At 52.5% G+C, this 12,195-nt stretch overlaps 1 protein-coding gene across 14 annotated transcripts in view; it reads right to left on the reverse strand.

The window, feature by feature from the left end:
• LOC137357390 (G2/mitotic-specific cyclin-B3-like) overlaps window positions 1-12,195 on the reverse strand; it is a 62,633-nt gene that overhangs the window by 18,548 nt on the left and 31,890 nt on the right. For all 14 annotated transcript variants that reach the window (XM_068023712.1, XM_068023707.1, XM_068023703.1 and 11 more), the window contains 2 exons: window positions 11,147-11,244; window positions 6,731-6,842 (listed from right to left, as the gene is read on the reverse strand). In XM_068023712.1, coding sequence (XP_067879813.1) covers window positions 6,731-6,842; window positions 11,147-11,244 — 210 coding nt within the window. The remainder of the gene's footprint in view (window positions 1-6,730; window positions 6,843-11,146; window positions 11,245-12,195) is intronic.

The following is a 12,195-nucleotide window of genomic DNA, read 5'->3' on the forward strand; positions in this document are numbered from 1 at the left end:
CGGGAGCACAGCCTCCAACATGTCTACTCCTTCCGCCGCCAGTTATTTATGCAGCTGGCGCGGGAGGAGGACTCGGAAGGCCAATTTGATGTGCAGTTCCAGGGGACGGCCTACCGCGTCTCCTGGACCTCGGGCAGGGCGCGGTGCCATGTCTGCAAGGGGGTGGGGCATGTTCGTAAGAACTGCCCCAACCTCCCGGCCGCCAGCTCCACCTCGGCGGCCCAGAGTGGTTCCACAGCACCTCCTCCCACTCCCCCCACACATCCAATAGACACCGCTCAGTCGGTTCTGGAGGCTGTGGTTTCCACAGCCTCCGGCGGGGAGGGGAGCGTCCGTCCGAGTGGAAGGAAGACGCGGGGAAAAAAGAAACATCGTGAGGCGCGTCCCCTGGACACTTTGACATAACCCGAGCCTGAGCTCAGCCCAAAGCCCATTCCCATGGAATCCACCTGTCCCAGGGCTGGGCTCAGGCCCAGGGTGACTAAAAAGGAAAAAAAGGGTGCGGAGGCGGAGGCCTCTGATGACATGCAGGTCTCTGAGTCTCCGCGCCCTAGTGCGAAAAGAGGAGAAGGTACCCCTCCACAGAAATAACACAGGGCCCTGAGGTGCTGGGCCCATCTGTTGGAGGGGAGCTGTCTCCTGTTTCGGGTCCTCAGGTTCCCCCTACCGCCACCACCAAGGCTACAAAGTCCGGGCAGGAGCTCCCTATTCCTCAGGATGGAGGGGAGGGGAAGGCCCCGGTACATGAGGCCCCTCCTGAAGGAGTAAGTGGGGCCCTGCTTGTGGTGGGGGAGCCTGGGGACGCCGCCCATTCCGCCACTGCTACTGGGTCGGGTGCCCGAAATGAACGGGAGGGCGATGCCCCAGAGGGTCAGCCCTCTCATCCGGAGTCCACCACCAACCAGGAGACACCCGACCTGGTGAAAACTGTGAATGCTGCCCCATCTGCTGGACCTGTGGGTGCTCACGGAGCGGGAGATGGCCTCCTCTCTCCGCCTCCAGTCTCGGCTCTGGCTGGTTTTCCGGAGTCCGGAACTTCTGTCTCCCCTGGACCACTCATTGGCCTGGGGACGGAGGTGGAGGGGGGTCTTGATCCGCTGGTGCCTACAGGCTCCAGTTTCACAATAGAACCCAGAGAGGACTCCTCCGCCATCGATCCTGGGGGTGGGATCGTGACGGAGGCGAGACCAGCTGGCGCGGCCGGGGCGTCCGCCCCACAGTGTGCGGTGGGCGTGTCGGCCGCTGGCGGTGACGACCCGGAGGAGGATGGGGATTTGGTGGGGGGCACGGAGGATGATCTTGATTCCATCGCCAGTAAGGTGGTGGAGTCCCTCGTGCCTCCCACCGAATCTCCCCTCATCCCCACGGCGGAACTCCGGGATTTCCTCGCGGTTTGCAGGGGCTGCCGCAATAAAGTTCAGCTGGCCCTCGACCGCTGGTCGAATCTGGCGCTGATCATCCAGTCCGTCCGTGCCACCCTGAAGATAACTGGCAAGCGCGCGGGCGTGAAACTGGTTGAGAGGCGCCGTTTTAATGTGTTCCTCAATGGGTTGCTGGGGGAGTGGAAGGCCAGGTGCACTTCCACTCCCTCCTCACAGTGAGCTGTTGGTGACGGGTTTTAAGTACCTTTGACATGAAGATAACCATAGCCAGCCTCAACATCAACGGCAGCAGGGGGTCTCACCGCAGATTTCACAATCTCTCAGTCCTCAGGGAAGGGAGATACGCGGTGAGCTTTCTGCAGGAAACCCACACCGTTCCGGGAGACGAAGCCACCTGGCTCCTGGACTGGCAGGGTGGGGTCTACATGAGTCACCTCACCCCTATTTCTAGTGGGGTGGCTATCTTGTTGGCCCCGACTTTTCAGCCGGAGATCTTGGGGGTCAAGGAGCTAGTGCCAGGCCGCTTACTCCACCTTGCCGTTCGCCTGGGTAGCGTGCCGCTCCACTTTGTGAACGTGGACGCGCCCAGGCCCGGCGCGTTGCAAGCGCGCTTCTTTGAAGAAGTGTCCGCTCTCTTGAGCTCCATCGATAGCGGCGAGTGCATCATCCTCGGGGGGAATTTTAACTGCACCCTCGAGGTGGGGGATCGCTCTGGTCCCCAGCGCGGCCAAGCGTCGGTGGAGAAGTTGAGGGGACTGATCAGCTCCCTTAACTTGGTGGACGTCTGGCGGAATCTCCATCCCGACTCCAGCGCCTTCACGTGGAGGTCTGGAGGAGGGGGGTCGCGAATCGACCGCCTCTACATTTCGCAGGCGTACGTCTCCCGCGTTTCAGCGGCCTCCATGCGGCTGGTGCCGTGCTCGGACCACCGCCTGGTGTGGGCGGAGTTCACTCCGCTCCGCACGCGGGCGGGGTCCGCGTACTGGCACTTTAACAACCGGCTGCTGGAGGACGTGCGATTTCGGGACTCGTTCTGTCGATTCTGGGCCGACTGGAGAAGGAAGCAGGGGGGCTTCCCCTCCTTGAGGCTATGGTGGGATGTGGGCAAGACTCACATCCGCGTCTTCTGTCAGGAGTACGCGAAGGGGTCGACCAAGAGGCGGGAAGCCGAGATCGGGCGCCTTGAGAGGGAGGTGCTCGACTTGGAGTCCCGCCTCGGTCATGCCGTCGTGGACCCGGCCCTGTGGCAGGCGTACAAAGAGAAGAAGGGCGCGCTGAGGGACCTGCAGCTCATAGGGTCCCGAGGCGCGTACGTGAGGTCGCGGATCCAGATCCTGGAAGATTTGGACCGCGCCTCACCCTTCTTCTACTCGCTGGAAAAATGGCGGGGGGTCCGTAAGCAGCTCGTCGAGCTGCTGGCCGACGACGGATCCTCCATCACGGATCCGGAGGGAATGGGCCTCCTGGTCCGTACTTATTACAGTGCGTTGTTCTCTCCGGATCCGTCCAGCGAGGATGCGCGCGGAGTTTTGTGGGAGGACCTGCCGCAGGTCAGCCCGGAGGGCTCCGCTCACAGTTGGCAGAGCTGACTGGCGCCCTCCACCAGCTTTCGAGGGGCAAATCCCCAGGGCTGGATGGGTTGACCGTGGAGTTCCTCAGGACGTTCTGGGACGTCCTGGGGGACGATTACGCGCGGGTCCTGGGGGAAAGCCTGGCGACCGGGGAGATGCCCCTCTCGTGGCACAGGGCGGTCATCGTCCTGCTGCCGAAGAGGGGCGATCTCCGCCTGCTTAAAAACTGGCGTCCGGTCTCCCTCCTCAGCACGGATTATAAGATCTTTGCCCGGGCTATGTCTACCCGCCTGGGCTCCGTGCTGGCCCACATGATCCACCCCGACCAGTCCTACACGGTCCCGGGCCGGTCCATCCAGGACAACATCCACCTGGTCCGGGACCTGATCCATCTTTCCCAGAGGACTGGTCAGTCGGTCGCCTTTCTCTCCCTCGATCAGGAGAAGCGTTCGACAGGGTGGATCACGATTACCTTTTCGGGACTCTGTGCATTTTCGGACTCGGGCCGCATTTCGTGGCCCGGGTCCGACTTTTATACGCCGCCGCAGAGTGTCTAGTCAAAGTTAACGGGTCCTTGACGGCGCCCCTTCGCTTTGGGAGAGGAGTGCGTCAGGGTTGCCCCATGTCCGGCCAATTGTATACCATCTGCGTGGAGCCCTTCCTGTGCCTGCTTCACAGGAGGTTGACGGGATTGGCTCTGCGCGAGCCAGCCATGCGGGTCGTCCTCTCGGCTTACGCCGACGACGTGCTCCTCGCAACCACAGATCCCGTTGACTTGCGGAGGATGCGCGACTGCCAGCAGACCTTTTCTGCCGCGTCCTCCGCGAGGATCAATTGGGAGAAATGTTCCGGACTCCTGGTTGGTCAGTGGCGGGTGGACTCCCTGCCGGAGGAGATGACACCTTTTGCGTGGAGCACCACGCACCTCCTCTATCTGGGAGTCCACCTTAGCCCCGCTGAGGAAGCCTGGCCGGCAAACTGGCAGGAGTTGGAGGCGAAAGTCACCGCTCGGCTGGGGCGCTGGACAGGACTGCTCCGAGTGCTTTCCTACAGGGGCCGAGCGTTGGTCATAAACCAACTGGTGGCCTCCATGCTGTGGTACCGGTTGGTCACTTTGGCCCCGCCCCCTGTATTTGCCACCAAGATCCAGAAGAAACTCGTCGATTTCTTCTGGGGCAAGAGGAAACACTGGGTCTCTGCCGCGGTCCTGAGTCTCCCGATCGAGGAGGGCGGTCAGTCGCTGGTGTGCGTCCGCACCCAGGCTGCGACTCTCCGCCTTCGGACCCTGCAGAGATACCTGTACGTCGAGCGTCCTCCCAGATGGTGTGCGCTGGCGACGTATTTTTTCCGCCAGTGTCACTGCCTTCAAGACGACACGCAGCTCCCGGTGGAGTCCGTTAGCCGCGCCTCTCTGAGGGAGTTGCCTGTCTTTTACCGGGATCTTTTCCGAGTCTGGAACATGGTCGCCTCCAGTCAGGGCGCTCCCCCGCCGGCGGAGGTGAGCGCCCCGGCTGTCCGGGCGGCCGAATCCGGGGACGGTCCGGCGGGCGGAGGAGTAGCCGGAACCCCCGGGACGCCCCTCACTGCGGGTGGCGAGGGGGCTCGGGAGTGCGGAGCGATCCCGGCCGAGCTGACCCCCGCTCGGCCGGAACTGCTCATCGGACCCAGGCCCCGAAACCCTCCTCGGGAGCCGGTCCCGCACAACCCGAGCCGCCTCTCGGAAATGCCCTCCGTGCCATTCCAATCGGCGCGAAGGGGTTTCCTGTACGGGCTGCTCCTGCACACTCTCCACTTCCTCGCCCTCGTCAGCCGGCCGGACACGCCCTGGCGGTCCGCGTTGCCATCTGGCGGCGAGGGGAAACCCCGATGGAGGTCTCTCTACGCGGGAGTCTTCCCCCTTTACATCGGGGACCTGGGGTGGAGGGTGCTGCACAGAGCAGTCCCGTGCAATAGGCTTTTAAGTAGGTTCACGGACTCCCAGGCCACCTGTACTTTCTGCGGCCTGGACGAGTCCGTGTTCCACATTTATATGGAGTGTGCGAGGTTGCAGCCCCTATTTGAGTATCTGAAGGGGCTGCTCCTCAAATTCTGGCTGCACTTCAGTCCCACGCTCCTGATCTTTGGGCACCCGGTGCGGAGGGGCTTGGGCCGGGAGGAGGATCTCCTCGTCGGTCTGCTCCTGGGCCTGGCCAAGGTGGCAATTCACAGGTCCAGGTTGCGGGCCGTCGGGGGTTCCGTCCTCCCCGATTGCCTGCCCCTCTTCCGCGGTTACGTTCGCGCCCGGGTGTCCCTGGAAAAGGAGCATGCGGTGTCCGCCGGTACGCTTGAGGCCTTCCGCGACCGGTGGGCACCGCAGGGACTGGAGTGCATCGTCGACGCCGAGAATGGCATTTTAATTTGAGTTTTTTGTTTATTTATCTGTTTTAATAAAGTTATTTTAAAACTGTAAATATGTACATAAAGGGGGCCTGAGGGATAAAGGCCCCCTCGATGTGAAAAATATAAAAGGGGCCTGGGGTATAAAGGTCACCTTGTGAAAGAAAGAAAAAAAAAAAAACGGGGTTAGATACAGAATAAAGCTCCCTCTACACTGTCCCCATCAAACACTCCCAGGGCAGGTACAGCACGGGGGTTAGATACAGAATAAAGCTCCCTCTACACTGTCCCCCATCAAACACTCCCAGGGCAGGTACAGCACGGGGGTTAGATACAGAATAAAGCTCCCTCTACACTGTCCCCATCAAACACTCCCAGGGCAGGTACAGCACGGGGGTTAGATACAGAATAAAGCTCCCTCTACACTGTCCCCATCAAACACTCCCAGGGCAGGTACAGCACGGGGGTTAGATACAGAGTAAAGCTCCCTCTACACTGTCCCATCAAACACTCCCAGGACAGGTACAGTACGGGGGTTAGATTAAAAAAAAAAACGGGGTTAGATGCAGAGTAAAGCTCCCTCTACACTGTCCCCATCAAACACTCCCAGGGCAGGTACAGCACGGGGGTTAGATACAGAATAAAGCTCCCTCTACACTGTCCCCATCAAACACTCCCAGGGCAGGTACAGCACGGGGGTTAGATACAGAATAAAGCTCCCTCTACAATGTCCCATCAAATACTCCCAGAGAAGATATAGCACAGATTAGATACAGAGTAAAGCTCCCTAAAAAAAAACGGGGTTAGATACAGAGTAAAGCTCCCTCTACACTGTCCCCATCAAACACTCCCAGGACAGGTACAGTACGGGGTTAGATACAGAGTAAAGCTCCCTCTACACTGTCCCCATCAAACACTCCCAGGACAGGTACAGTACGGGGGTAAGATACAGAGTAAAGCTCCCTCTACACTGTCCCTATCAAACACTCCCAGGACAGGTACAGTACGGGGTTAGATACAGAGTAAAGCTCCCTCTACACTGTCCCCATCAAACACTCCCAGGACAGGTACAGCACGGGGTTAGATACAGAGTAAAGCTCCCTCTACACTGTCCCCATCAAACACTCCCGGGACAGGTACAGCACGGGGTTAGATACAGAGTAAAGCTCCCTCTACACTGTCCCATCAAACACTCCCAGGACAGGTACAGCACGGGGTTAGATACAGAAAAAAAAACGGGGTTAGATACAGAGTCGCTTGGGATCCCTATGGTTCTAAGTGTGACTATTCATCCAATATCTATAATGAGAGACTCTAACAAATAGATATTTTGCAATTGTGGTTACCACTCCTTCTCCCATTACTGTACGGTACAGACCATGTACTGTCTCCACTATTTACCACAAATTCCTCTGACAGACTCTGGTCCTGTGACATCTCCTTGCTCTGTGGTGATTGTGACTCCATCATCGTTTCCATCGCTCCGCTCAGCCCATCTCCCTGGAGGAACCAACTGGAAAAGGGCAAGGGAAAAAAAACACAGTTGGTGGACATCTTTGGGTTTGGAGGTACATGGAGTTGGGGGGCAGGCGGGGAGTGGGGGGGAGGGGTGGTGTCCTGACATAGGAACAGGAGGCCATTCAGCCCCTCCAGCCTGTTCTGCCATTCATTACCTCATGGCCCATCTGTATCTTAACTCCATTTACCTGCCTTGGTTCTGTGACCCTTAATTCCCTTCCCCAACAAAACTCTATCAATCTCTGTTTGAAATTTCCAACTGACCCCCAGCCTCAACAGCTTTCTGGGGGAAGAGAGTTCCAGATTTCCACTCCCCTTCCTGACATCACCCCTGAATGGCCTGGCTCTAATTTGAAGGTTCTGCCCCCTTGTTCTGGACTCCCCCCCACCAGAGGAAATAGTTTCTCTCTATCGACCCGATCAACTCCTTTAATCATCGTAAACACCTCAATTAGATCACCCCTTAATCTTCTATACTCGAGGGAATACAAGCCTACTCTATGCAACCGGTCCTAGTAATTTAATCCTTTGGGGCCCCTTCCTGTCACCTTCTGCGTCTTTGAAACTCCAAACTTCTCTGTGGCTGGTTGAGCTGGCACAGCAGCTGACAGCAAGTGTCCCGTCTTTAATAGGAGGCATTCAAATTTATGAGGGGTTTTGATAGGATAGGGAGAAACTTTTTCCAGTGGCAGGAGGGTCAGTAACCAGAGGACACAGATTGAAGATAATTGACAAAACCAAAAAATAATTCTCATCTCACCTCTGTCTTGTTTAGTGAGTTGTTGTGATCTGGAACGCGCTGCCTGAAAGGGCGGTGGAAGCAGATTCAATAGTAACTTTCAAAAGAGGAATTGGAGAAATACTTGCAGTGAAAAAATTTACAGGACTAAGGAGTATTTCACGCCTTGTAAAACTTAAGGACGTCCCAGGGTGTCTTTGGTTGCATGCGTGAGCGTGCTGGATCGAACATGCTAAGCCACTTGATGTGTTTGCCTGCTTCAGAGGTCCTTAATTGTGGCAGTGGTAGTTTCTGTGTGAGCCACTGCCTGGCAGAAACACAAGCCTTTGGTGGAGAATGGAGGGGGTAGACAGACACTAAAAGTGCTAAACAGAGGATTGTGTGCTCAGGGAAAGAAATGGCAGAAACGGGAATCCCAGGCGACTGTGGCAGATTGGACATTCTGTCATTCCAATCCAGCATGAAACATCCCATATTCAACATTCACAGGTGATCTGTGCCAGAGAGACTACAAGTCACCCATATGAAAGGTATAAATACCACATTGTTGCACTAAGGTGGCCCTGTGCTGCAGTTATGTTCAAGCACATTGCCCAACAGTGTAAAGGGAGCTTTACTCAGCATCTAACCCCGTACTGTACCTGTCCTGGGTGTGTTTGATGGGGACAGTGTAGAGAGAGCTTTACTCTGTATCTAACCCCGTGCTGTACCTGTCCTGGGAGTATTTGATGGGACAGTGTAGAGGGAGCTTTACTCTGTATCTAACCCCTGAGATGTACCTGTCCTGGGTGTGTTTGATGGGGACAGTGTAGAGGGAGCTTTACTCTGTGTCTAACCCCGTACTGTACCTGTCCTGGGTGTGTTTGATGGGGACAGTGTAGAGGGAGCTTTACTCTGTGTCTAACCCCGTACTGTACCTGTCCTGGGTGTGTTTGATGGGGACAGTGTACAGGGAGCTTTACTCTGTGTCTAACCCCGTGCTGTACCTGCTCTGGGAGTATATACGAGCATATCAACATACAAATTAGGATCAGGAGTAGGCCACTCGGCCCTTCGAGCCTGCTCCGCCATTCAATAAGTTCATGGCTGAACTGATTACTCCACATTTCCACCTACCCCCAATAACCTTTCACCCCCATTGCTTATCAAGAATCTATCTACCTCTGCCTTAAAAATATTCAAAGACTCTGCTTCCACTGCCTTTTGAGGAAGAGAATTCCAAAGACTCAAGACCCTCTGAGAGAAAAAATTTCTCCTCATCTCTGTCTTAAATGGGTGACCCCTTATTTTTAAACAGTGACACCTGGTTCTAGATTCTCCCACAAGGGAAAACATCCTTTCAGCATCCACCCTGTCAAGATCCCTCAGGATCTTATATGTTTCAATCAAGTCGCCTCTTACTCTTCTAAATTCCAGTGGATACAAGCCTCGCCTGTCCAATCTTTCCTCGTAAGACAACCCGCCCATTCCAGGTATTAGTCTAGTAAACCTTCTCTGTACTGCCTCCAATGCATTTACATCCTTCCTTAAATATGGAGACCAGTACTGTACACAGTACTCCAGATGTGGTCTCACCAATGCCCTGTATAACTGAAGCATTACTCCCTACTTTTGTATTCAATTCCCCTCACGATAAACGATAACATTCTATTAGCTTTCCTAATTACTTGCTGTACCTGCATACTAACCTTTTGCAATTCACGCACTAGGACACCCAGATCCCTCTGCATCTCAGAGCTCTGCAATCTCTCACCATTTAGATAATATGCTTCTTTTTTATTCTTCCTGCCAAAGTGGACAATTTCACACTTTCCCACATTATACTCCATTTGCCAGATCTTTGCCCACTCACTTAACCTATCTATATCCTTTTGTAGCCCCCTTATGTCCTCTTCACAAGTTACTTTCCTATCTATCTTTGTGTCATCAGCAAATTTAGCAACAATACCTTCAGTCCCTTCATCTCAGTTATTTATATAAATTGTAAAAAGTTGAGGCCCCAGCACTGATCCCTGTCGCACACCACTCGTTGCATCTTGCCTACCAGAACATTTGTGCCTACTCTCTGTTTTCTGTTAGCTAGCCAATCTTCTATCCATGCTAATTTGTTACCCCCTACACTATAAGCTTCTATTTTCTACAATAACCTTTGATGTGGCACCTTATCAAATGCCTTCTGGAAATCTAAGTACAATACATCCACGGGTTCCCCTTTATCCACAGCACATGTAACTCCCTCAAAGAACTCCAATAAATTGGTTTAACATGATTTCCCTTTCACAAAACTATGTTGATGCTGACTGATTACCTTGAATTTTTCTAAATGGCCTGCTATAACATCTTTAAGAATAGCTTCTAACATTTTCCCTAAGACAGATGTTAAGCTAACAGGTCTGCAGTTTCCTGCTTTCTGTCTCCCTGCCTTTTTGAATAAAGGAGTTACATTCGCTATTTTCCAATTGAACTGAACCTTCCCCGAATCTAGGGAATTTTGGAAAATTAAAACTAACGCATCAACTATCTCAGTCGCCACTTCTTTTAACACCCTAGGATGAAGTCCATCAGGACCCGGGGACCTGTCAGCCCACAGCTCCAACAATTTGTTCAGTACCACTTCCCTGGTGATTGTAATTTTCTTGAGTTCCTCCCTCCCTTCCATTTCCTTACTGCTAATACTGGGATGTTACTTGTATCCTCAATAGTGAAGACCAATGCAAAATACCTGTTCAATTCATCTACTATCTCCTTATTATTCATTATTAATTTCCCAGACTCACTTTCTATGGGACCAACGCTTACTTTGTTAACTCTTTTCTTTTTTAAGTATCTATAGAAACTCTTACTATCTGTCTTTATATTTCTAGCTAGCTTTCTCTCGTACTCTAATTTTACCTTCCTTTTCAATCTTTTAGACATTCTTTGCTGTATTCTGACCTGCCTCCCATCTTTGTGCAATTATATGCTTTATCTTTAAGTTTGATATTGTCTTTAACTGTTTTAGTTAACCACAGATAGCGGGTCCCACCCTTGGAATTTTTCTTTCTCGTTGAAATGTATCTATTCTGTGCATTCTGAAATATCCCCTTAAATGTCTGCCACTGTATCTCTATTGACCTGTCCCTTAACCTGATTTGCCAGTTCACTTTAGCTAGCTCTGCTTTCATGCCCTCATAATTGCCCTTATTTAAGTTTAAAATACTAGTCTTGGACCCACTCTTCTCTCCCTTAAACTGAAAATAAAATTCAATCATATTATGATCGCTGCTACCGAGAGGCGCTTTAACTGTGAGGTCATTAATTAATCCTATCTCATTGCACGAGTGTTTGATGGGGCAGCGTAGAGGGAGCTTTACCCTGTATCTAACCCCCGTGCTGTACCTGTCATGGGTGAGTTTGATGGGAAAGTGTAGAGGGAGCTTTACTCTGTATCTAACCCATGCTGGAGCGTGTCAATGAGCAGAAACAATCCAATTTGCGCCTGACACTGCCTCACATCAATCGGCAGAGGTTAAAACAAGGAGTAAACACTGAAGTGAAGAAGTTTGGTGAAGGTGACTTACTTCAGCGAGTCTTCACTAACGTCCTCTGCCACCTCAGCCTCTCGCATGGACCTCATTGGTTGTTTCCGTGGTGCTTTCATGGTATTCTGGTTCTCCTCCTTTAAACACATTGAAGATTGGTTCACACACACACACCCCTCTTACACAAATGGCACCAAGCAAGACTCAACTGTCACGCAGGAAAGGAACCTTTTTCTGGACCTACCACATCTCGCCACCATTTCCCCCACACTCTGACGTATTTCCCGGTTGAGTGATGACAGAGAAAAGTGGTTACTGCAAGACTGACAGGAGGTTTAATGGGTCACGGAGACCGCTCTATATATTACAGGGCCAAGTGGACCTGGTTGTTCAGATTTGGTTGTCTATAGGCCCCCAAACAGTAGTGGAGATGTAAGGGATGGCATTAAACAGGAAATTAGAGACGCATGCAATAAGAGTACAACTGTAATTATGGGTGACTTTAATCTACATATCGAGTGGTCAAACCAAATTAGCAATAATACTGTGGAGGAGGATTTCCTGGAGTGTGTACATGACGGTATTTTAGACCAATACGTTGAGGAACCAACTAGAGAACAGGGTATTGTGCAATGAGAAAGGATTAATTAACAATCTTGTTGTGCGGGGTCCCTTGGGGAGGAGTGACCATAACATGATGGAATTCTTCATTAAGATGGAGTGTGAAGTAGTTGAATCCGAAACTAGGGTCCTGAGTCTAAATAAAGGAAACTAGAAGGTATCAGGTGCGAGTTGGCTATGGTAGATTGGGGAACTTTACTAAAAGGGTTGACGGTGGATCGGCAATGGATAATATTTAAAGAACGTATGCATGAATTACTACAATTATTCATTCCTGCCTGGTACAAAATTAAAACCGTTAAAGTGGCTCAACCGTGGCTTACAAAAGAAATTAGGGATAGTATTAGATCCAAAGAGGAGGCACATAAAATTGCCAGAAAAAGCAGCAAGTCTGAGGATTGGGAGCAGTTTAGAATTCAGCAAAGGAGGACAAAGAGGTTGATTAAGCAGGGGAAAATAGAGTATGA

Source organism: Heterodontus francisci, chromosome 48 (assembly GCF_036365525.1).
Source record: "Heterodontus francisci isolate sHetFra1 chromosome 48, sHetFra1.hap1, whole genome shotgun sequence".
Lineage (NCBI taxonomy): Eukaryota > Metazoa > Chordata > Chondrichthyes > Heterodontiformes > Heterodontidae > Heterodontus > Heterodontus francisci.